Consider the following 27,011-nt stretch of genomic DNA (forward strand, 5'->3'; position numbering starts at 1 on the left):
ATATTACAGCATAAATTGGGGACTTGGGAGAGAATTGTGGAAACTATGTAAATACAGTACTCACATATGAAGTTCTCATAAAATTGAAGTTTATGTTACAAATGTTTCTTATTAATTACCTTACTGGAGAGATGTAATTCAGAGTCCACAGGATTTAAAGCAATAGCATGGAGGTGGCTCCAGAGGTTGGTCTACCTACTGACTCAAACGTAGGGTTACCAAGCTCTAGTGTTGTTTCCTTAGTAAATTAAATTAACTTCCAGCCCCTCAGGTGGGAGTTATTCAGCTCACAGCCTGATCCATGCTTCCTGCAGACTGAATTTTCAACATTTAACCTTCCTGTGCTCTGTAACTGAGCTCCAAGACTATACCTCACTCTGGTTTTATAGTTGAATCAGGTTCTCTGACTTGTGTTTGCTCCCTGTTCTAAGGTCTTAAGATAGTTTTGTTTTAAACTTTATATCCCCTCTTCGTGAAAAATAATAGTTTCATGTAAATAAGAGAATAATAGAAACTATAATAAAAACCCGAGATCAAATACCTGGTATATAATTGACTCAAATTCCAACTCTGCCACAGCTAAAATATCTGGAAAACAGCACTTAACTTCTTTGAGTTTTTATTCTATCATCTTAAATATCTTCATCACAGATTTACCATAAAGAATTAGTTCCATAAGGACATACAGAAACATACTATACTATCTACTATATAGAAGGATAAAATACAATAATAGAAGTATTTTTTACCATACTATGGTAAAAAAATATTGTTTAATGGTAGAAAGAATATATCTCAGCAAGAAAGTGCTTGCATGTCATATGAGGTGCTAGACAATTTAATTACTGAAACTATTATTTAATTCCTCAAAGTGTATGAAATATACTTAAGGATAAAGTTCTGGCATAGCCATTTTAAAGACATTGAAAGCATGATGTTTCATGATGATTCCATAGCTTCAGTCTTCATTTGCTCAGTTAGTTGTGAAATTTAATCTACCCAAGTCATGATGAGAAAATGTCTAATGTTATGCAGGGAACTGAATCAATCCTGGTGAGAGAGAGCCAATGGGTATTCAGAACCTTGGAAATCCATCCAACTTTGTTTCCTGACACTGGCAATTCCCAATGTCAGGATAAACATCACATACATAATTTTCAGATTCCAGTAAAAGATGGATATCACCATCTTAGTTACTTTTCTATTGCTGTGAAGACACTATTATCTAAACTCAAAGAGTTCACTGAGGCTTACAGCTAAAGATGCAGGGTCCATGACCATCATAGCCAGGAGCATGAGAGCAGGCAGTTACACAAGGAACCAACCCAAGAGCAGTATGTGAGAGCTTTACATTCTTTTTTTTTTTATTTCTGCCATGACATTTTAAATTCAATTTTTTATTTATTTTACATACCAACCAGTTTCCCCTCCCTCCTCTGTTCTCATTCACCCCCTCCATCCATCTATCCTTCCTTATCTACTCCTCTATCATTCACAAAAGGGTGTCAACAAAGCATGTCATATAGTGTGGAAGCAGAACCACTCCTCACCCTGCCTCAAGGCTGGACATGGAAGCCCTGCTTGGGAAATAGGTTCCAAAGAGGCAGCTCATGTGCCAGAAACAGGTGCTGATCCCACTTCTAGGGGCCCCACAAACAGACCAAACTAAACAACTGTCATGTACAGGCAGAGGGCCAAGGTCAGTCATATACAATTTCCCTAGCTCTTGGTTCAGAGTCTGTTAGCTCCCATTGACTCAGGTCAACTGTCTCTGTGGTTTTCCTTATCATTTACTTGACACCTCCTTTAAGAGTTAACATTCTTATCTACAAGGACAAAGCAAAGAGAGAGACAGAGACAAAGATACAGAGACTCAGACAGAGAAGACACACAGAAACTTAGAGTTTGCTGGGAATGCTGTAAGCTTTTGAAATTTTGAAGGCCAAACCCAGTGATAGACCTGCTTTCAAAAAGCCACACTTCCTACTCCTTTCCAAAAAACCTCCATCAATTTAGGACTAAGAATTCAAGTACATGAGCTTTGGGAGCCATTCTTACTCAAACCAATGAAATCCCATTGTTCAAAACCTATTCATTAAATCAAATATGAAAAATTCTAGTAGAGAGGTACTCAGTTGTCATTGCATGAAACTACTTGTGTCAATGACACAGAACTTTAAATACTAAAACAAGAATTACCTTGGCCAAAGTGCCGTGGAATAGTTGATTCCTCACCACTGTTTAAAAAATAATTAGCATAATCATTAATAAATTATGACTTTTAATATAATATATAAACTATGCCAAATGAACTATGTACTCTTAATTCAGCCATAGTTGAAAAGCAGGAAGGAGAAGGCAACATAAGAAAAACGTTTAGAGTTTAAAGGGATTTTTTGTTTTGTTTTGTTTTGCTTGTAATTGTCTGCTGTATAATCCTCTATGTTTGAAGCTTTTGAAACACAAAAATAATCTTAAGACATGTAAAACACTTCTGCTTTTGAAAATAGATTCTTCTCTCATACAATACAACTTAAGCACAATTTCCTCCCCTCTCTGATCTTCTTAGCTCCTTCACCACCTTCCTCTCCCCCAGATCCACTATCCTTCCATATCCTCTCTAGAAAAGAACAAGTCTGTAAGAGATGACAGCCAGACATAACTAAAGAAGATACACTAAGACTAGGTGACTGACCTCATAACAAGGCTGGACAAGGCAACCCAATAGGAGGAAATGAGCTTTAAGTGCAGGAAAAAGAGTCAGAGATACACCCATTCCCACTGTCCAGTGTCTCTCAAGAACATCAAGTTAACAAGCATAACATATATGGGGAGTGTCTGGTGCAGTCCCACACAGGTTTGCACTGTTTGTTTCAGTCTCTGTAAACCCATATGAGCTCTGCTTTGTTGATTTGGTGGACTGTGTTCTCCTGGTTTCTTCCATCCCCTCTGACTCCTACAATCTTTCCTTCCCCCTTCAGTGGGGTTCCAAACTGAAAACATTAAACTAAGTTTCAGAAAAAAATTAAATGAATATTTTGTCCATTACCTTTGTAGTATAAAATTGAATTAAGGCCATGATGATAGTCTGGTAATAATAAAGTAACTGGACAATTCAGTTATGTGACTACCATGCATTGGTAACAACTCAGTTAAGAACTGAAAGTACACTGGATGTACAAAGTTACCAGGAAACTAGCCTGATGCTTATGACAATAATTTAAAACCAAAACTGAACAATCATACCTAATTACTTATTTGAGCTTGTAGACATTATGATGGCTGACAATATCCAGAATTAGAAGAAACCATCTACAGCACTTGTCGTCACACTTACTAAGCTCCATCCCTTTCTGACTGTGTCTCTCTCGTGAGGCTCAGAGCATATGAATGTTTTAGGCAATGTTGCTGGATCTGTGACTACTCTTTTGAAATCTAAAAAAAATCATGTTTTACACTCATATAAACTTTACATGGTGAGAAACACTCTCCAACCACTGCACTACATTGGATACCCCTTGATCTGTTTCCTACAACTACACAGTTGTCTGAAATCAAGTCAAAGTTGATTCTAGGGCAGAGGAAATGGCTCCATGGAAAACGTACTTACTGCATAAACATTAGAAACAAAGTTGAGATCCCCCAAATTCACACAATACCAGAAGGTGTATGTCTGCAATTCTAGGACTCACACAATGAGGTGAGAGGACACAAGGAAACTCATGAGCCATCTTCCTTCCACACACAGCAACAAACAAAATACCATGTCTCAAAGAACTTGTAAGGTGAGGCCTCTACTTCAATTCTAGTACTCACACAAAACACCCCCCAACACACACAGACACATGCAAGCACACACACCACAAATAAACAATGATTTTTGAAAAGTAGTTCCAATAAACAAAAATGATAACTAATTCCATTTATGGCTTCAAGATCACATCTTCTTTGAGAAAACTGGAAGGTAGATTACTTCCAAAATACCTAAACACTTACTTTAAACTATATTTTCTGGCCTACATCTTATATGCCTGCTGTAAATTGTATTAATTATGAGCCCTTTAAAAGTAACTAGCCATTAAGTTCAATCTCCAAAAACCATCGTGTCATCTGGAAATTGTGATGCTCATAATATTCTGCTAAGTCTCTTCTTAGGAGAGTAAATTAGGAGAAAAGTCGGTCAAAGGGTCTAAGAGTCACTTAGCTCTTCACGTGCACTAAGATGAATTTGCTCTTCCGTTCTCTCTTTGAGGAGGCAGCTGTCTGTTTCTCTGTCTCTTTTTCTCTTTTCTCTTCCATTTCCTTACATCCCTACCTTCCCCCCAAAAAACCTTCAACGTAAAAAAAGATTAATTTGTTGTCCTTCTTTCTTTCTTCATTTCTATTTCCAAATCACTTTGAAATATTAATATAATTTAAATATTAAATTCAACTTAAATAAAACCAAATAAGTTTAATGTGTTCTGTTCTAGTGAAAATTTAGTCATCTGTCTTTTCATACTTCAAAACTTAAGAGGCATAATAAAATAAGCTCAATGTCACCTGTGACCCCCACATCATGGAAAGAAACATGTCTAGTTAAAAAAGAAAATATACATGAAAAGACCTTTGCATTACCTGCTGTATAGTAGCTAATTCATTTTCAAGAAAATATGGAGCAACTACTTCTCAGAAAATATTTTACAGCACAAGTTTTACAGTAATATTTTAAAGGCAGAATTGTTGTTGGCTCTTTTAACATCAAATTATAGAAGACTAAAAGTTCATGTGAAGGAAATAATGTGTTCAAAGGTAATATTTTGAAGCATAAGTTTAAGTTTGGAGAACAAAGAACAAGTTAGTAAAAATCAGTAAATTTCAACCTCGATTGCACATTAGAATCATTTAGGGGCTTTTAAGACTCCAAGTGACTGAGTTCAATACTAAAGCAATTAAATTTAAATCTCCGGGTATCAGAGATAAACATACATATCTAAGATAAACAAATAAGCCAAACATCTCTAGAGGAAAATTGGGGAGAAAACAAAGAGGAGAGGAGATGGATTGACAAATTGATACTCCTAACTGCCATTCATCTAAAACAGTCCCTAAACTTCCCATAGGAAAGACACACATGAACTTAAAGACAAAACTCCCAATGTGCCCAGCTGTTGGCTTTAACGGACACTGTAACAATACGCGACACACAATTACTGACAGTAAAGCTAAGTATTTAATGTAGAAAATCACTCACAAGATACCAAACCCAGAGGAGCAGTTTTCAGTGGCCGAACCGGAAGCCGAACTCCAGGAAAAGAGACCGAGACTTCCTGTGTGCTGTCTTTTATGCCTTCCCCTGTAACGCCCCTAGCCATGGCCAAAAGTGTGCCTGGCTAGTGACGTAGTTCCGCCTACGTACGTATACGTCTTTACGTCCAGCCGTATACGTCTTTACGTCCAGCCGTATACGTCTTTAGTCCTGCCTAAAGTGGGTGTGGTTAGCGCTGTGGTAAACCGCCCTTTTATTACCTCATCTGTATGCGCCTCTAATAAGTCACATGTTTAATGGCGGCATCAGACTTCCTCCTACACCCAGCTACTGTTGCTGCTCTTTGTAAAAAATTTTGACCCATTTTGGCATCTAGGGTTACTACCATGTTCCCTACTGGCTTGGGATGTTCTCTGTCCATGGGGAATCTCAGAACAAGCGAAGACAATGCCATCTAACATTCTGTACCTCCTTTACTGCAACTAAGAAAGTAACAAGTGTACAAACTCATTCCAAGAACACAGAACAAAGAGATTTCTGAGGGGAGTCCACAGTTCATGTGTAACTTCATAGGTTTCATAGAGAAGATTATCTTTCTTTTTTTTTTTTTTTGGTTTTTCGAGACAGGGTTTCTCTGTGGCTTTGGAGGCTGTCCTGGAACTAGCTCTTGTAGACCAGGCTGGCCTCGAACTCACAGAGATCCGCCTGCCTCTGCCTCCCAAGTGCTGGGATGATTATCTTTCTTATTCTCAATTTCTGTTAGATATTTTTTCTTAAATACAGAAATATTTAAGACTCTGATTCAATTATAAAAAGTCAAAATTAATTATTTGATCTCATTCTGGAGGCATTTCTGATCTACTCAAAGAAATGTAACCTGCTATTGGGAAAAGATCACAAGTTTGGAATTCAATAATAGTTGTTTCATTTGTTTGTTCTTCAACAGTTAGTTCACTAGTTAGACATTAGATGTCTAACATATATTTATAAACTGCTCTTTTCTCATCAGTAAAACTGGGACAACAGTATTATCCAGTGTCAAGTAATCCTGTTGTTCATATGAGACTATGTACATGAATGATATTTGAATGTTTGGCTCTGTAGAAGTATTAGAAGTTTTCTTTCAGAAAAGAGAAAAATGCAACAAGAAATACAATTGACAGAGTAACCATTTCTATTTTATAAAGACAATTTCAGTAGCCATAATGTCCCTCTACATCTTCAAATGAACTGTGAAGAATTAAAATAGAAAATAATTATTTCCTTGATAGTGTCATTTGAATCTGTAATAGTTTGTCCCACATTTGAAATCTTTAAAGGCCCTTTGTAGTTTTTGTGGAGAAAACAATCTGATTGCCAACCTCTGTTGGACACACACAGAAAAGGAATGTTTTTGTTAGCAGCTTTAATTATAAGCACTTATTTATCAACTAAACCAGATGACAGAGAGGGCAGTTATTACTCAGGAAGCTTAGTTCTGGTGTCAGACCAATGCTATGTGATTTCACACAAGCTATCAGAAATGATTTTTACATCCTAAGAGATGTGTTTAGTTTTCCTCTATTATATCACTAACAAAAGGCAGGCAAAAAAGTTACCAGAATTGAAAAATGCTGTACAGTTTTATAGTAAATAACCTAGAAGCTAAAGCTAGGCATGTTTAACCCCTTATAGCAGTGTCTTCAAAAAGGGCTAGACACAGTGCATCAGTCTCTCAGAAGAATACGAAGCACAGAGAGTATGTATGGAATTTACTTTTCAGTATTTATCCTACTACAATTTTCTAAAACACATGTAATTAGATATTATGAAGGTCTCCCGACACTATCGCACCATCAAACTCCGCTTGCATAATTATTTTTAGAAAAAAAATCACTTTTTTTCTACTTTTAATGCAGCATTTTCCAGAGGTGGTAAAAACATCTGATATGAAAAACAAATAATGTTACAAATATCGGTGCCAATGTTGCTAAAGTTGGTGATGTTAATTATTAAGTTACCTAAGTTAGGTTAATTTATTTTTATTTTTAATTGACAATTTTTTATATTTATGGCACATGATATTATGATATTGGTATACACATTATAGAATAACTTAGTCAAACTTTCATTTATGCTACTTTATATTTGTTATATCCTCAGTTTGAATGTTTGTAATCAATTTTCTTATGAGTTTCCAAGTGTACCATGAACTGTGATAATTGATATGACTGTGTTGTCAGTCACTCTTCCATCCTTATTGTTCCTAAACCTCACCAAAATTAAAAAATACCCCTACCATAAAACTTGTAACATTTAGAATAAAAATGCCATGGTAAATAAACAGTTAAGCAAGCACATAAAATTAACTATGCAATATTAAGATATGAGTACATTTTGGTATTTAGAAATGGATGTCAGTATCAAATCATTAAGGCTGTTAACTTTTAAAAAGTCTGTTACCTTTAAGTTTTATACAATTTGCAATATTTCTGAATTATCTTTTCTGAAATTACTAAAATTTCTGATAAAAATAATTAGGGTGTACTTAAAAACATCTGAGACTATACATCAAATGAAGTTCTAAAGCTTTTGTTTCATGCTCTGATTATGATGAAAACTAAAAGTCTTCAATCTATTCCTGTATAGACTATGTTCCTTGATAAGGTATGGCTTATTGATACATTGTATTGACAGTAAAACATTGCATTAGAGAACTTAGACTCTATAATTAACTGTTCCAATACATAAATGTATGCAGTTCCTTGTTGTACTAAATCCCTTTTAAAGAATCTACAATAATGCAAAGAAATAATTTATGTGATTATTTGAATTGTATGAAATTAATAATGTCAAGTTCTTAGAAAAAATCTCCCCTCACAATTGTAGATAACAAAGTACAGTGGAGAGTATTGTGTGTTCTTACAGTGACCTTACAGAGAGATGAGAACTTTGAAAATGAGTCCTAATTAGCCGTGAAATGAATGCTCTACAGAAATAAAAATACTATGAGCTGATGTCTCTAGGATAATTACACATGAATGACAATAAGGTTGATAGGAAATTTTGTGCTTCTTCTGGAACCAGTATCCAAAATTAAAATATTTGTTACAACAAGAAAGAAAGAGGTTGCAAGGGTACTATAAAGGACTCCTCAAGGGGTAGTTACATATCTTATTGAGAGTGAACACTAATTATTATAAAGGTTCTTAGGATTTTGCAGTATTAAAAAGACTTAACAGAGATGCACCATGACGTAGTCTATATTAGTTCTCTCTATCTCACTGATTAATCCACCCCAGAGTGTTCTCAACCTAATACTTTTTAGTTTGGCAAAGGTCTCGATGGTTATTCAGAATCCAACATCAAAGGAGTTTACTTATTGATTTTGTTCATATAAAATTAGACTTTCCTCTATAATTATAGATGAGGTGAGATAATCACTTAGAGTTTTCAATCATTTAGGTAAACTAATTTTTAAAACTTTCCTTGTCATCAACAGGATTTGCAAATCCACTCACAGGCATAGCGGATTCTTCTCGGAGCACAATGCACAATGCTTTGCACATCTATATGAATGGAACAATGTCCCAAGTCCAGGGATCGGCCAATGATCCCATTTTTCTTCTTCATCATGCTTTTGTGGACAGGTTGGTTGACATTTCTTCAAAACTCATGTGTTCATTGGACTTACATGGACTATCAGTGTAGCTATCACATATGATGTTAGTTATCATGCCAAGCCTTATAAATTATGGTGGTTTGTTATCCTGAGAGACTGTGAACTGAGGCAAAAATGCAAATTCTTTATAGAAGTAATATTTAGTGAAGAGAAATCAGTAAATGGTAAAATATGATAAGGATAGGGAAAAATTCAAGTTAGGTTACAATTATCAGTTGAGGTGTCAATTCAACCATATCTTGGGACAATGCAGTCTACCCTTTATTTGATAATAGATTAGGAAAAGGGAACAAATTTGGAATCTAATACTAAAGAGTCAATAACTGCAAATTGACTTGAGATAGGAGATTCTGAACTCCCAAGAACTAGCTTGAATACTCATAGGCTTGGTGGTTCCAATGCTGAGGACATGAAAGTCTTAGATATTTGTGGTCAGGAATACAGGGAATCATCTGTGCAAAAAGACAAAATAATGACAGTTTTCATAGAAGAGATAATGACACATTATTGTTTCATAGGAATTTGCATGCTCTTGAACTCATTTTATTCCTTGCTATTTTTAAAGCTAGCAGATATGTGGGTGTGAGAAGACTTAATAAAGGTGATAGTAATTTGGACCTTGGAGAATCAGCTTTCATCTATCCTGCTATCTAACAGTTCAGTATTTTTACAGAAACAGCAAAGTGTTGAGAATGGTTACTACCAGCATGTATCACTGGATGTAAAGCATTTTTAATATCTAGAATTCATGCATAATATCATAGGAAGTTCAATCTAATCATAGAGGTATTCTGTTTTTCTTTTCTTATCTCTAAATATGGTTGTTAGGAGAAGTTATGAAGAATTAAGAGGTTATAAGAGGCAAGCAAGCAGATGTGTGAATGGTAGGCAGTAAGAGATGGCTGACCTTTTGACAACCATAGAGCCTCTGGGGTGTATGTATACATAATAGAAATAATATAACAACATCACTCTGGTCACAATGTTGAATGGTAGAAATAAATGTAATGATACTCTATAATAGTGATGTGTAATATTCTTATTTTCCAGCAATTTGAATAACCATTCTTCAACAGGTACATTACTTTAAAATGTTTGCACATGGTAAATGACACCAAGAATGGTACTATAAAGAAACAGCATGTATTATTGAAGTTTAGAATCTTGCAAATGTGTTTACTGTTTCTAGGTACCAATATTTTAGAAGATCTCTTTATTTTTATGTATTCATTCAATGTTATTCAAAAATAATCATAATGAATTTGACATTCACTATATGCTCTCCATAACTAAGATAATTTATATGCATACAGCAACCAGCTGTACTAATATTTAGAAGTCAGGGGATAATTTAGGTACATCATTATCCATAAAGCTTTCTTTATTTCTCCTAGGAATATATTGAATTATTTTAAGTCCAGAGATTTTTGTTCTTTTTTCTTTTTTTCCATATATTTTTATTTAACTTTTTATGCATGTCACTTTCAGTCCCTGTCCCTCCCCTCCTTCCCTACCCCCTAATCCTCTCAACCCATCACCCACTCCACACCCCCTCTGCTCCCTAGGGAGGGCAAGGACCTCCATGAGGGATTTCCAGAGTCTGTCACGTCATCCCTGGAAGGGCCCAGGTTTTCCTCATGTGTCCAGGCTAAGAGAGCATCCCCTCACGTGGTATGGGTTCCCAGAGTCCCTCTGTATGCCAGGAACAAATAGTGCTCCACTCTCCCAGGTCCCACAGATTGCCAAGACCTCCTCTCTGTCACCCAGGTTCAGTGGGAGGGTGTCTGGATCAGTGCCATGCTGGCCCCTCAGTCATCAGTCTGGGGTCCATGGGTTCCCCGACGTTTAGGTCAGCTGCCTCTGTGGGTTTGCCAGCCCGATCTTTCTTCCTTTGGTCATCACTCTTCTATGCAACTGAGTTCCAGGAGTTCAATTTGGCTCACAGCTGTGGGTGTACTCCTCTGCCTCCATCAGCCATTGGATGAGAATTCTAGGATGGCATATAAGGTAGTAATTAATCTCATTATCATGGGAGGGCATTTCAGGTAGCCTTAATGCCAGTTGGTGTCATTCTTGTGGATATGTGAAGATCTCACTAGTGCCAGATCTCTCCTCCAATTTATACTGGCTCTCTCTATTCTGGTATCTCCCATCCTTTTATCGTCTCTTCTTTTTTCTATAGAGATCAATTCATTGCATTATAATTACCTAAGTACTAGTTTATTTAAACAGATCTTCAATTATTACTTTAAGTCTCATTTGATCAGTTGGGACTTGGTTGTTTGTTCTATACACAGCATGAAATGTAATCTGTAGATGATGGAATAAATGAAGTCTACAATGCTCAATGAAATTGCTAATTAGAAAAATGGGTGGGAGAACTTGAATAATGAATTTCCTATTGTTCTTCCACAAAATAAACTGTGGCAGCTACTGAATGTTAATGGGAAATGTTGCGACCACTAAAATAATATCAATGAATTTATAATTGATGGGATTTAAAGTGTTGCTTATATTATAAAATGAGGAATAAATGCTACATGGTGCTAAACTACTTCAACTTGCTATTGTGCCATAATATGTATTATTCTGCCTATTTATAAATGAGAAGAAAGCATAAAGATATGTTAATGAACTATCTCTGGTTTTGATATTGGATACAAATTTATTAATTTTTCAATTTGTTAATATTTAAAAATGGAAAAATGCATTTCTTTAATAAGCCAATGATAGAGTCAATTCTAAAAACTCAAAAGAATGTAAGAAAATGGGCATTTGTTTTCCTACAACTCTCAAAATGTATTTAAAATATTTGTTTTCTTACCTTTTTTTATTAATATTTTTTTATTTTCCATTTTAAATTTAGATAAGAAACAAGGTTGCTTCACAAGTCAGTACGAGGTCCCTCTCCCTTTCCCTCCCCTCCTCCCGTGCCCTCCTCCCCATCCCCCCCTGTTATCCCCTCATTCCCCCAGGGAGGGTGAGGCCCTCCATGGGAGTGTCCATAGTCTGTCATTTCATATAGGGCAGGGCCTAGACCCTTCCCCAAGAGTTCAGGGTGAGAGTGCACCTCACATTGTTCTATGGGAGTCCAGAGACCGTGTGTATACTTGGGATGGGTACTGATCTGCTGTCCAAGGCTCAATAGATTACCTAGGCCTCCTCACTGACGCCCAGATTCAGGGGGTCTTGATCAGTCCCATGCTGGATTCCCAGGCTGATGCCTGGGATTCAAGAGTTAACCTTTGTCTGGTCAGCTGTTTCTGGGGGTTCAACCAGCCCAGTCTTAATCCCTTTGATCATGAGTCCTCCCTCTCTGATACTGGCTTTCTTGAGTTCAGCTCAGTACTTAACCAGCCAGTAAATGAAGTTTCTGTTTCCCAGACTCTCTGGCAATAGGATTGTAGGCTGGCACTCCCCAGATCTATGTCTAAAATCCATATATGAGAGAGTACATGCCATGTTTCTCTTTTTGTGACTGGGTTACCTCACTCAGGATGGTTTCTTCTAGTGTCATCCATTTGCCTGCGAATCTCATGATTCCATTATTTTTTTCTGCTGAATAGTACTCCATTGTGTAGATGTACCACATTTTCTCTATCCATTCTTCGGGTGAGGGACATCTAGGTTGCTTCCAAGTTCTGGCTATTACAAATAAAGCTGCTATGAACATAGTGGAACAGACATATTTGTTATATAAATGGGCATCTTTTGGATATATGCCTAAGAGTGCAGTTGCTGGGTCTTGTGGTAGGTTTATTCCCATTTTTCTGAGGAATCTCCATACTGCTTTCCAAAGTGGCTGAACCAGTTGGCACTCCCACCAGCAATGGAGGAGTGTCCCCTTTCACCACATCCTCTCCAGCATAAATTGTCATTGGTGTTTTTGATTTTAGCCATTCTGACAGGAGTGAGATGGTATCTCAGAGTTGCTTTGATTTGCATTTCCCGGATGGCTAAGGATGTTGAGCACTTTATCAAGTGCCTCTCAGCCATTTTAGACTCCTCTATTGAAAACTCTCTATTTAGTTCTGCAGCCCACTTCTTAATTGGGTCCTTTGCTGTTTTGGAGACTTGCTTCTTGAGTTCTTTGTAAATTTTGGAGATCAACCCTCTGTCAGATGTGGGATTAGTGAATATTTTTTCCCATTCTGTGGGCTGCCTTTTTGTCTTGCTGACTGTGTCCTTTGCCTTACAGAAGCTTCTCAGTTTCAGTAGGTCCCATTTATTAATTGTTGATCTCACTGTCTGTGCTACTGGTGTTATGTTCAGGAAGCTGTCTCCTGTACCAATTCTTTCAAGGGTACCACCCACTTTCTCTTCTAAGAGGTTCAGTGTGGCTGGATTTATGTTGAGGTCTTTGATCCATTTGGACTTAAGTTTTGTGCATGGCGATAAACATGGATCGATCCGCATTTTTCTACATGCCAGTCTCCAATTATGCCAGCACCATTTGTTGAAGATGCTTTCTTTATTCCATTGTATATTTTTAGCTTCTTTGTCAAAGATCAGATGTTCGTACGTCTGTGGGTTAATACCCAGATTTTCAATTCGATTCCATTGGTCTGCCTGTCTATTTTTGTGCCAATACCAAGCTGTTTTCAGGACTATAGCTCTATAATAGAGCTTGAGGTCGGGGATGGTGATGCCTCCGGACGTTGCCTTGTTGAACAGGGTTGTTTTGGCTATCCTGGGTCTTTTGTTTTTCCATACAAAATTGATTATTGTTCTTTCAAGGTCTGTGAAGAATTGTGCTGGGATTTTAATGGGGATAGCATTGAATCTGTAGATTGCTTTTGGCAGGATTGCCATTTTTACTACATTGATCCTACCTATCCAAGAGCATGGGAGATCTTTCCATTTTCTGAGGGCTTCTTTAATTTCTTTCTTTAAAGATTCAAAGTTCTTACGATACAGGTCTTTCACTTGTTTGGTTAGCGTTACCCCAAGGTATTTTATGTTGTTTGTGGCAATTGTAAAGGGTGATGTTTCTCTGATTTCTCTTTCAGCCATTTTATCATCTGTATATAGTAGGGCTACTGACTTTCTTGAGTTGATCTTGTAACCTGCCACTTTGCTGAAGGTGTTAATCAGCTGTAAGAGTTCCCTGGTAGAGTTCTTTGGGTCATTGATGTAAACTATCATATCGTCTGCAAACAGTGAAAGTTTGACTTCTTCCTTCCCAATTTGTATCCCCTTGATCCCCCTTTGTTGTCGTATGGCTATAGCTAGAACTTCAAGTATCATGTTGAAAAGGTATGGAGAGAGTGGACAGCCTTGTTTTGTTCCTGATTTTAGAGGAATTGCGTTGCGTTTCTGTCCATTTAGTTTGATGTTGGCTGTTGGTTTACTGTATATGGCTTTTATTATGTTTAAGTATGTCCCTGTTATCCCAGATCTCTCCAAGACCTTTATCATGAAGGGGTGTTGGATTTTGTCAAAGGCTTTTTCAGCATCTAGTGAGATGATCATGTGATTTTTGTTTTTCAGCTTGTTTATATGGTGGATTACGTTGATGGATTTTCGTATGTTGAACCATCCCTGCATCCCTGGGATGAAACCTACTTGATCGTGGTGAATGATTGTTTTGATGTGTTCTTGGATCCGATTTGCCAGTATTTTATTGAGTATTTTTGCATCAATGTTCATGAGCGATATTGGTCTGAAGTTCTCTTTCTTGGTTGTATCTTTGTGTGGCTTGGGGATCAAGGTTATTGAAGCCTCATAGAAAGAGTTTGGCAAAGACCCTTCTGCTTCTATTGTGTGGAACACTTTGAGAAGAATTGGTATAAGCTGTTCTTTGAATTTCTGGTAGAATTCTGCACTGAGGCCATCTGGGCCTGGACTTTTTTTGGTTGGGAGAGTTTTGATGACAGCTTCTATTTCCATAGGGGTTATAGGTCTATTTAAATTGCTTATCTGTTCTTGATTTAGTTTTGGCAAATGATAGCTGTCCAGGAAGTCATCCATTTCCTTTAAATTTTCGAATTTTGTGGAGTACAGGTTTTCAAAGTATGACCTAATGATTCTCTGGATTTCCTCAGAGTCTGTTGTTATGTCCCCCTTTTCATTTCTGATTTTGTTAATTTGCGTGTTCACTCTCTGCTGTTTGGTAAGTTTGGACAAAGGTTTGTCTATCTTGTTGATTTTCTCAAAGAACCAACTCTTCGTTGCATTGATTCTTTGTATTGTTTTCCTGGTTTCTACTTTTTTGATTTCAGCCCTCAATTTGATTATTTCCTGGCATCTACTCCTCCTGGGGGAGTTTGCTTCTTTGTGTTCTAGAGCTTTTAGCTGTGATGTTAATTCTCTGGTATAACTGTTTTCCTGTTTCTTCATGTGAGCACTTAGTGCTATGAACTTCCCCGTAGCACTGCTTTCAAAGTGTCCCATAGGTTTGGGTATGTTGTGTCTTCATTCTCATTGAATTCGAGGAAGTCTTTAATTTCTTTTTTATTTCCTCTTTGACCCAGGGATGGTGCAGTTGAGCATTATTCAATTTCCATGAGTTTGTAGGTTTTCTGCAATTTGTGTTGTTGTTGAATTCTAATTTTAAGGCATGGTGGTCTGATAAGATGCATGGAGTTATTCCAATTTTTTTGTAGCTGCTGAGGTTTGATATGTTGCCAAGTATGTGGTCGATTTTTGAGAAGGTTCCATGTGGTGGTGAGAAGAAGGTATATTCTTTTTTATGTGGATAAAATGTTCTATAGATATCTGTTAATCCCAGTTGGGTCATTACTTCTATTAGACCCTTTGCTTCTTTGTTGAGTTTCTGTCTGGTATTCTTGTCTAGTGGTGAGAGTGGTGTGTTGAAATCTCCCACTATAACTGTGTGGGGCTTTAGATGAGATTTAAGTTCTAATAATGTTTCTTTAACGAATGTGGATGCCTTTGTATTGGGGGCATAGATGTTCAGGATAGACACTTCATCTTGGTGGGTTTCACCTGTGATGAGTATGTAATGACCTCCTTCATCTCTTTTGATTGATTTTATTTTAAAGTCTAGTTTGTTAGATATTAGGATTGCTACCCCTGCTTGTTTCTTGGGTCCATTTGATTGAAAAAATTTTTCCCAACCTTTAACTCTCAAGTAATGTCTGTCTTTGAGGGTGAGGTGTGTTTCTTGTATGCAGCCGAAGGAAGGGTTCTGTCTTCGAATCCATTCTGCTAGTCTGTGTCTTTTTATGGGTGAGTTAAGGCCGTTAATATTGAGGGATATTAATGACCATTGATTGCTCATCCTTCTTCGATTTGCGATGGTTGTTGTTGGTGGAATTATGGGTGGAATTTCGCCCCTTTGTTCTTTTGGCTGTTGGTAGAGAGGGATTCTCTAATGCTTATGTTTTTCTGGTTGTAGTTAGCTTCCTTGGGTTGGAGTTTTCCTTCCAAAATTTTCTGTAGGGCTGGGTTAGTGGACACATATTGGTTGAATCTAGTTTTGTCATGGAATATCTTGTTTTCTCCGTCTATAGTGATTGAGAGCTTTGCCGGGTATAGTAGTCTGGGCTGGCATCCATGGTCTCTTAGTGTAGGTAGAATATCTATCCAGGACCTTCTGGCTTTCAAAGTTTCCATGGAGAAATCAGGTGTAATTCTGATAGGTCTGCCTTTATATGTTACTTGACCTTTTTCCTTAGCTGCTCTTAATATTCTTTCTTTATTCTGTATGTTTGGGGTCTTGATTATTATGTGGCGAGGGAATTTTTTTTGTGGTCCACTCTATTTGGTGTTCTGTAGGCTTCTTGTACCTTCATTGGCATGTCTTTCTTAAGGTTGGGAAAGTTTTCTTCTATGATTTTGTTGAATATGCCTTCTGCCCCTTTGAGGTGGATTTCTTCTCCTTCTTCTATACCTATTATTCTTAGGTTTGGTCTTTTCATGGTGTCCCATATTTCCTGGATGTTTTGTGTTAAGGATTTGTTGGATTTAAGGTTTTCTTTGGTTGATAAATCCATTTCTCCTAATGTATCTTCAACACTTGAGATTCTCTCTTCCATCTCTTCTATTCTGTTGGTAATGCTTGTATTGGTAGTGCCTGACTGTTTGTCCAGCTTTTCTATTTTCTGCCTTTCTTCAGATTGTGTTTTTTTTAGTGTCTCTATTTCAGTTTTCAACCCTTGCAGCGTTTGCATTGCTTCTTGCAATTTTCTGTTTATCTGTTTGTCCGTTTGTTGCATTTTATGAATTTTTTGGTTTGTTCTTTCTTCCATTTCTTGCATTTTTTGGTTTGCTTTTTGTTCCATTTCTTGGATTTTGTGCTTTGTTTCTTCTTCCATTTCTTGCCTTTTTTGGTTTGTTTCTTCCTCCATTTTTTTTCATTTTTTTGCCTTGTTTTTTCTACCATTTCTTGCATTTTTTGCTTTGTTTCTTCTTCCATTTCCTACCTTATTTGGTATGTTTCTTCTTCTAATTCTTGCATTTTTTGCTTTGCTTTTTCTTCCATTTCTTGCATTTTTTGCTTCATTTCTTCTTCCATTTCGTGCCTTTTTTGGTTTGTTTTTTCTTCCAATTCTTGCATTTTTTGGTTTGTTTTTTCTTCCATTTCTTGCATTTTTTGGTTTGTTTTTTCTTCCATTTCTTTGAGGGATTTTCCAATATCCTCTTTTAGGGCCTCTATCATTTTCATGAAAGTGCTTTTAAGGTCATTCTCTTCTGCTTCCTTCGCGTTGGAATATTGGGGTCTTGCTTGTGTGGAGTCTCTAGAATCTGGCGGTGTCATATTTGTTTTTCTGTTGCTGACTGTGTTTTTGTATTGTCTCTTTCCCATCTCTTCTTTTAGTGGGTGCAGAAAGAGCCCCTTCCTGGTCTGGGGACCAGAGTTCCCTTTTGGTGGGTGCTAGTAAGTCCAGTAATCTGGTGGTTCTTCTATGCCTTGTCCAAATGCTGGTCCGTGGGTAGAGAAGAAGAACAGGAATCTGGGGCACTTAGCCTCCTACCTGGTCCCCTGGACCCTATGCTGGGTCCTGTTGTACCTGATCAGGAACAGCTACTCCCCTGGTCTCCCTGGCTCCTGTAGTTTCCTGGTCTCTTTGGTGGGAGAGAAGATCTGGAGTCTGGGGTGCTTGGCTCCCGCCGGGATTGGGAGCTCTGTGCAGTTCCCAGGCGATCTGCAGGCTCTGGAACACAGGCCGGGAAGCTGGCCTGTTTACCTGATGATGCCAGAGGGACAACTACTTCCCTGTGCGCCCAGCCTCCTCTCCTTTCCTGGAATCGTTGGTGGGAGAGCTTCTTACCATTTTTTAAAGTGATTTCTGGTGATATATTTGATTTTGAAGACTTCCACTAGATAGTTCAGCTCAAGGTACTGCATATTCTGCTATATGTATTAAGATACCGATCTAGCCTCAGCTTCTGAAATGGCTTCCCATTTTAGGAAAACCTGTCATGGTGAAAGCACTACATGCAAATGTTCCCATCAACTTTCTGTACAAGCTGGTCATCAAATTCCTTTTGAAATTCTTTGTCTGTGCTAAAGCTTAAAAATCCACATCTCAATTTGATGTAATTTAGCTTGCTAGATGTTTCCATTTTCAACCTTTGAGAGAACGATGCCTTCCTCAAGAAATAATGGATTGTTGGTGGGTAGTACAGACTGTAGATAAATGTCTGGGAGCAGAAAGGAGCTTCATGAAGACATTGTTTTTCTGTTCATGTAAATATTCAAGGTTTTAAATATTCAAAAGCAAGCACATTTCTGCACACATACAACCAATTATTTGTACATTCAGCAAACATAAGAAACTTTTTTTTCTGTATGTGCCACAATAGACTCGAACAGGATACAATCACTAAATATTTTGCATCCCCACCTGGTTGCATCTATTCTATATAACAAAAATTAAGTAACATATGGTGAAATGCAACTGCTGTGGTAATTGTGACCTAATATGCAAAGACATTTGAGAGTGAAGAAAAAAAACATCATGGAAGTAAAAACACACAAGCATCTTGTTCAGTCACTGAACTCACACCCTTAACTCTGTGAGTGTCACAAAGCAAATCATCAATATTCATGAAATATATTAATGCCTGGAAGATATTTGAAACATGCCTGTTATTTTGGTTGGTGGTTTCTGGAAGTAAAAAAGTTCATCCCACAGCTCACATAACACAAAAAGAAGTAGGTAGTTAAGGAAGATTCTAATTATTAGCTTCAATTATTATAAAAACAGCTAAAATATTAAAAGCACAAGTAACATCATTAGAAGAAGCTATATACCCAATTCTATGTGTGTGGTGTAAATAGGCTTATTTAATGCCTACAAAATCTGCCATATTAGCTAAATGCCATGCTATTGTACTATAAATAAATAGGACCATTATAGATGAGTTCAGTGCACCCTACTAACCTTCTCATAAAATACTTAATAGAAAGTATATGCCTTTATAGGCAAAAGAAAGGATACTCTTCTACCAGTGGGAAAGCTAGAATTATCATCACAGTGGTTGTTTTAACAGAAGTTGATCAATGTGGTTGCTATAGTATGATGACATCCAGATAGGAAGAATTACAAAACTGACCATCTAAAACTAGATTGACCAAAATGGGTCCATTGCCCATTAGAGTGACCAGCTTAGATCAGCCATTTGAACTGCTTTTTAAAGCTTCTTTTAATGTTATTAGGCATGACAGTGAGACTGTGTGGATAAACACACAGAACCACCAAGTGATACAGAGGAAGAAAGAGGAAGCTAAGATGTTCACCTGTAGTAGTTCATATTTAAGATCTCATCTCCTAAAAGAAAAAAAAATCATGTAACTGAAAAAACTATTAAATTCTTATATGCCTTGGAAAAGCAGTGGGCCTTTTTGGGCTTATGTTTCTTCACAAAATGATGGTAGTGATATTACTTTCTTCTGTGTAATGTGAGAGTCAACTTTGTAAATTTGCAATGCAGTATGCAAAGACTAGCTCTCATAAGGAATAAGAAATATATTTAAAAGTCACTGCATAGTCTCTATTTGATATTTTCTCGGAGCTCTCCAGGTCTGGTCACAGTACTTAAGCAATTTTGTGAGGCCTGTCTTTTGAGTGAAGGACAATGAACCAATGCATTCTGGGAATAGTAAACCTGTCTCCATCCTTGGCTACAGATTAGTTACCATTCCTGCAGTAACCCCTTGGCTGTATTTGCCTTCCTTACACTCTGCTCACCAAGCATCCCCTAGGCTAACTTGCTAAGAAGACTTCCCAAAACCATATGCCCTCAAATCAGATGCTGTACCAAATTGGCAGCACAGTTGTCCAAGCAGAAGGGTGGCAGCAAGACAGGTCCCTGGTAGTTCAGGAATGAACAGCAGATTGCTTCCCAACTGGTGACTGGAGGTTAAAGCTTGTTCAGAAAGGCAGAAAAATCAGGTTTATGGAAGGATGTCATCTCAGAAATCAGCGAAATATGTGCAACTCTGCTCTTGTCATCAGATGGGATGTCAGAGGGGAACCTGTCCCTGTGTTTGCTTCTTTTCTTGTTATTCGACTATGACCAGATATAAAATGCTTCCTTATTTCCTTCTCTGAATTAAATTACCTATAACGAAATGCCGTTGTGCCATTATAATCATATTTGGCCATATTCCCACAGCTCTTTATCCGCTAGATTTAGCTCTTAAAACATTTTGCCTTTGTTAGATTGATTCATGTTTGTTTGTCCCAGTATATCTTGAGCTCTCTGCTGACAGAGTCTATATATTGATCACCTCTGGAATCTATCAATATCCATGATACTTAGAAGCCATTCACTAAGACTTCCTAAAGTGTCATGTAATTGAGAATTTTGAGGCAGGCAGACACTATGGGTTATCAATAGCATTTGATAAAATATATCATCCATGAACATTTAATTGTAATCTATGTTGAGATAAAGAAATCAATTGCTATAACTAGTGTAACATGTCCTATAGTGAAGAAAATCCCTCAAGCCTTTGTAGGATCAATGTGCTTTAGCAGTAGGAGGGTTACAATATTGTTAACCTAAATATTTCATTGATAGTGACAGATAGAAAAATAGATCTTCATTGTTATCACTGAATTGTTAAATTTGAAGATAACATTAATATCATGATTTATACTTTTTAAGGACACAGGCAAGATAATCCCCTCACAGACAGTTTGCTGATAAGTGTACAGAGGAATGCAAAGTATTAGTTCCCTGAGGTCATGCAGAATTTTTAACATGACAACAGAACATTTAATCAAGGCAAGCAAAAAGGAGTAGGACTGTGTAAAAATCTCATCTTCCTTATTCAGAGACCAGAACTTCTGTAATAACACCAAATAGCAGATCCAAGAAAGCTGTTCAAAGAATCAAAGGACCAGAAAACAGTATCCCTGCAGACCATAAATCATATGAATAAGGCCGCAGGTTTTAGTATTAGGAAATCCTTGTTTTAAATCATCCATCTGGATGATCTTTACTGTAATTCTTGTTATTACCCAAACCTTCCTTTACTAAGCCAGAAAATGGATTAAATGTTAGTGTCTGCGTGAAGTAACAGTTTTTATGTTTCAGTGTGTTTACCTGTGGTGTTTTGGATGGAATCCATGACCTTGTACAAATCAAGTGCTTTATTACTGAGGTACATACCAAACCCGAAAGATTTTATTGAGACTATTATATGTTTATGAGTAATCTCAATGTTACAAAACAGTCTTTACTGTTAAGATGTTTGTTTATTTATTTATTTTATTATTATTGGGATTTTTAAAGCAGGGTGTCATTATGTAGCTTTAGTTGTCCTGTAACTTACTATGTAGGCCAAGCTGGCCTCAGATTCAGAGATCTGCCCATCTCTTTCTCCTGTGTGCTGAGATTAAAGGCACAAATTTTTCTATTGAAACAGCACCCACTCAACTCCCCCCCAATAAGTTAAGCATTATAATGTGACATAGAAACAAAGAACTCCTGGCTGAACATCTCAGCTGAGTACAATAATGTAGCCACCCTGTTTTATGAAGAGTAATTACTTGACATTATTATCTCAAAAAGTAGTCAGCTCAGATAATCCTTTGACGCGTAGGATCTCAGGAAATAGAAACCAGACATACAAAAGTCCCAGGGTGAAAGTTTTTACACAAAGATAGAAAAGATTAGAGAAGCTAAAGATGATCAATTTGGGGATTTGGTGAAAGACAAGAAAGATAAGGTTGGAATTAAAAGAGAATTTCTCGAAAAAAAAGAAATACACACACACATATATATTAGAAAAATATAAAAAGGAAAAAGATTTCAATGTTTCTAATTCTGCTATTTCTGATATGTTAGTTTCCCATTTCCAAGAAAAGGTTTGTGTTATCTAGCAGTATTTATGTGTTCCAATTTGTGATTAGTGGAAACTGTTCCTTATAAGGTTGTGGTGAGACAACAGATCATCGTGGGAGTGTGTCATAAAGTTAATTCAGTGAGCTCATAACTAGGAAGTCAACTTGAAACAAAGCTATTCAGGTCCCCTAATTCCCTTCAAAAACATGATATTTTTGACCTTAGATTGTCCTATGAGGACCTTCTTCACAAAAGGTTCCACCATTTGCCAATAACGTCATTGGTTGGAGGACAATCCTGTAACATGATTGAACTTCTCTAGTAATACCTAGGTAGAGGTATATTTTTTGGGTGGTCAGGATCAATGGTTCTCCAATAATGACATGGAGACTTATTATTAATTTTGAAACCCCAGTGAATAGCTTTTAGGCTTGTTCTAACTAGCTTTTATAACTTAAAACAACCCATTTCTATTAATTTACTCTCTGTCTTGTGGCATTATTACCTCACCTCCCTATTGCCCATTCTGCTTGCTCAGCATCTCCTAGTGTCTCAGCCTTCTTACCATCATCCTCTCTGCCCCCAAAATCATACCTAGCTATTGACAAATCCCAACAACACATGTTCACAAGTACAAAAAGATCATTCTACATCATTTACCCTTTTGCGTCTAAATAAAAAGGAAAGGTTTTAACACTAACATAATAAAACTACATACAATAAGGACAATTATCAGGTATTGTCTAAATAGAAAGGAAAATTATTAAGTATAACAAATAAAACTAAATACAACAAAAACAATTATGAAGTAAGAATTACATTCACAATGTCCAGTCAATTTGTATTTGACATTTTTGGAGAATATATTCTATTATCTGCCTTATCTTAATGAATTCAAAGTTTTATATCTAAATAATTTTTTATTAAAAATTGTATTACATTTCAAAAATACCTTTTTAGAACTCAAAACATTTTAGACAAACAATTTAAGCTTTTATATATCTCCACCATATAAACATTTTACCTCTTATGTGTCTTTTCTGAATTTAGTATAAATAAAACCAGTAAAATGTTAACTATCTAGTCTTCAATATCCATCAGAGAACCCAGAAGGATTAAACAGGAAGTTCCCAGCAAATAACTTCCAAAACAATAGAAATGACAGGCAGGCACCCAAGGGTCCCCTCTAATGTTGGGGAATCCATCTGTATTTGTCTGTTTTGTTTTTTGTTTTTTATTTTTGTACTCTTTGTCTCTTTGAGGGGCCTACCACCCAGTTCTCAGATACATCACATAGAGGTTTATTCTTCCTTATAAATGTCCAGCCTTAGCTTGACTAGTTTCTAAACAGCCTTTCTTAACTTAAATTATCCCATCTACCTCATGCTGCTGGAGTTTTACCTTTTCTATTTCTGTATATCTTTCATCACTTCTTCCTCCAAGCTGGATAGCTGGCCCCTGATCCCCTACTCTCCTGCTCCTTTTTATTTTACACCTCGACCTCTTCTTCCCAGATTTCTCCTGTTATTTTTTCTCTCTGCCTGCCAGCTCCAACTATCCTTTCTCCTGCCCCTCTATTGGACATTCAGCTCTTTGATTAAATCAAACAGGTGTTTTAGACAGGCAAAGCAGGACAGCTTTACAGAGTCAAATAAATGCCACATAAATGAATGCAACACATTTTTGCATCATTAAGCAAACAGTCCACAGCATAAATAAATGTAACACATCATCTTAAAATGATATTCCACAAAGTCTGTCTTTGACCTCCAGGCCTAGAATGTCTGACAGACATTTCTGTAGAGCAGGAATTTTGAAAGAGTGTTCTACCTGTTTTGTAAAAGTTCAGCAGTCTCTTTTGTGTCCTGTTAGGACAAGATGCTGTTAATAGTCGATCCCATGACAGATTCATTGTTCAGTCTCTAGCCACAAAAAGAGCAAACTCCGTGTAGAATTTCTGTAACACCCTTCATTCCTTTTTGAAGTAAATTGGTGCTGTCAAGAGCAAATGTGTCTCACTGTCATGAAAAGCTTTATGTTATTAAAGCCTTTTAAATGTCATATTTTGTAGATCTTCGAAGTATTTAAAGATAATCTACCTAATGTATATCTTTGTATGACCTTGAAAACATACCTAACATAAGTTTAATTGTTATATATGACTATTAATCTGTAGTTCTTTATTATCCTAAATAGCTTTCAAGGACTAAAACTTTACATTGCATTTTTCAAATGAGCTACATATATAAAATATCTTAAACAAGAATAGAAACATAAATGCAGTATGACAAAAATAGCCTTAAATTTGTATCAGTGTACAGAAATCCATACCAATGTAAGATATTTGTGACTAGTGGTTGTTCAAAATAGACTCAACAATCTACCCTTTTATTTCATCATTTCTATACCACATCCCCTTTTTTCTATTCAGAAAGAGATTTGTGATTCTATTCTCTTTTATTTAGGTTTTCCCTAACCATGAACAATAACAATTTATACACAACACCCCTAAACAAGGACAAGCATCCATAACCCACTGAATGACCAAAAAATACCCACTCCATGTCTTGGGAATAATGGCATTGTTTTCTCTGGAATGCTTCCTGTAGTCTGGGACCATTTTAGGGGTTCCTAAGAAAACTGGGGTAATGGTCAAGTCCTAGAGAGAGCTGGATGTGTCATATGTTGTATAGTCTCTGTGGCACTAATTCAAGAAAAAGAAATGTTATTAACCACATTGGAGACAGGAGATTTGATGGAAATAAAACAGTCTTTGTCTATTTCAGAGGCAAAATTGATAGAACTTACAATACAACAGATAATGATAATGATTAAACTATAATTAATAATTTAAAAAGTAAGAAGGCAGGCGAGTCTAGCCCACAATGAGGGATGCTATCTCAGCCTGGATTCTTGGGGGAGGGCCTAGGCCCTACCCTAAACAAAATGACAGACTCTGGAGATACCCCATGGAGGGCCTCACCCTCCCTGAGGAATGGAGTGGGGATTGGGTGGAGGGTGGTGAGGCTGGGGGACAGAAGAGTATGGGAGGGTGAGAGATCTGGGATTAAGATGTGAAGCAAGTTTGTTTCTAATTTAAATAAAATAATTAAAAATAAAAGTAAGAAAGCCAAAGGAAGCTTCAGGATTAGGAACATTAGGGAAAGAAATAATGATAGAAAGAGATACTTATAGACAACACAATTAATAAATTCAGTGAAAATGAATGATTGCTCACTTATCAATTTATGAGTCTTTTGTGGATATTGCAATTAGATATTCAATAGGGAATTTCAACTGCTAAGTTAGATCATGACAAGTGGTATACAAAAGTCAGAATAAGTTTGAAAACCTTCATTTGCTAATATTTATCACATAGTGCTTAAAACCATTGAAACAGGTTAAATTACCCAATTACTTAGTACAGAAGAAGTAATGATCCAAATGTTTTAACACATCCCATAATTGAAGGAAGCAGAAGTCTGAGAAGTATTGACTGGAGACAAAGGATGAATACCATGATATGAAGTCCTAATATCCACATAAGAACATAAAAATACCATACCAAGAAAGGAAATCAACAAATTTGTCTACTGCTCTAAAAACAGTGATGAAATGATGCTGGTAGACCTGGTAGTATCCGGTGCTGCAGCAGACTTGGTAGCTGCTTAGAGTACAGGAAGCCAGAATAGAAATGCTTTAGAACAATGTTGCAAAGATTTCTAAGAAGTGTGTTGCCAGAACTCATAAACCAATAATCTTTGAGGTACCAGGCACTTCTGGCTTGGGTCTCAGATGCTATGTCTGGACTGGGAGCAAGCACTTTCTATCCCTTTGGAGGTGGTCATTTATCACGTCACGGTTTGCAATGTTCTTGGCAGAAGACCATCGTGGTTCTTAACCTTATTTTGTTATTCGTGAGATTCCCTAATAAAAGTCTAACTTCCCTTTATCTGAGCTTTCGTGAACTTTATTACAATAATAAGGTACAGAAGTGGGACAGAGAAATGACATAGGGTATATTAAATGTCTTTTTACTGACAGGAATTAAGTTGAACAGACAAAGAGATACAGTGAGAAGGTGGAAAACCACCTCAGCATTTTGGTTGACTGACTTAGTTACTGTTCTATAATTGTGAAGAGACAATAAGGCAACTCTTATAAAAGAAAGTACTTAATTTGAAGCTCATGGTTCCAGTGAAGAATAGAATCAATGATTATCTTGGTGGGAAGCAGACAGGCATGGCACTGGAGCAATAGAGAGTTCTACAACTTGATCTAAGAGTGATACGTAGGGGAGTAGGGGTGTGTTATGGACTTTTGAAATCTCAAAGCCTTTTCCCAGTGATATGTCTCCTCCTTCAAAGCTCTGTCAAACCTTTCCCCAATAGTTATCCTATCTGGTGACTAAACATTCAAATATATAGGCCTATGGGAGGAGGTGTTTTTATGCAAACAACCATATTAAACGTACTTGATCTGAAGAAAAGAGTAGGTGAAATCTTCCTATAAGTGAGATGTGCCTGACTTTCGCTTGTTTAAAAATATTAGAGAGTATGTGTATATATGCATGAAAATGTAGTATTGAGAACATGAGGTATTTTGATCTTTTTTATTATGTTTTGTTTTTAGTTTTTTCATTCAGTGGGACTGTCAGTCATCACTTTTAAAATTAGTGATGAATATTTGAGAGGGTAAGAAGGAAAGAAAAGAATTATGAAAGTTTTGAGGAAATTTTTTCTTTATGTCATTCAATACATTAATAGCGTGACAGAAAAATTCTACAAAATAGTGCAATTCTTTACAACCCGCATGATATTATGCAGTACAGTTCCATAT

General features: G+C 36.7%; 1 protein-coding gene across 1 annotated transcript in view; it reads left to right on the top strand.

Moving 5' to 3' along the window:
* Tyr (tyrosinase) overlaps positions 1-27,011 on the top strand; it is a 92,049-nt gene that overhangs the window by 20,043 nt on the left and 44,995 nt on the right. Inside the window, exon 3 of the mRNA XM_005085372.3 lies at positions 8,730-8,877. Within this exon, the coding sequence (XP_005085429.1) occupies positions 8,730-8,877 (148 nt within the window). The remainder of the gene's footprint in view (positions 1-8,729; positions 8,878-27,011) is intronic.

Source organism: Mesocricetus auratus, unplaced genomic scaffold (assembly GCF_017639785.1).
Source record: "Mesocricetus auratus isolate SY011 unplaced genomic scaffold, BCM_Maur_2.0 Super-Scaffold_4256, whole genome shotgun sequence".
NCBI classification, from domain to species: domain Eukaryota; kingdom Metazoa; phylum Chordata; class Mammalia; order Rodentia; family Cricetidae; genus Mesocricetus; species Mesocricetus auratus.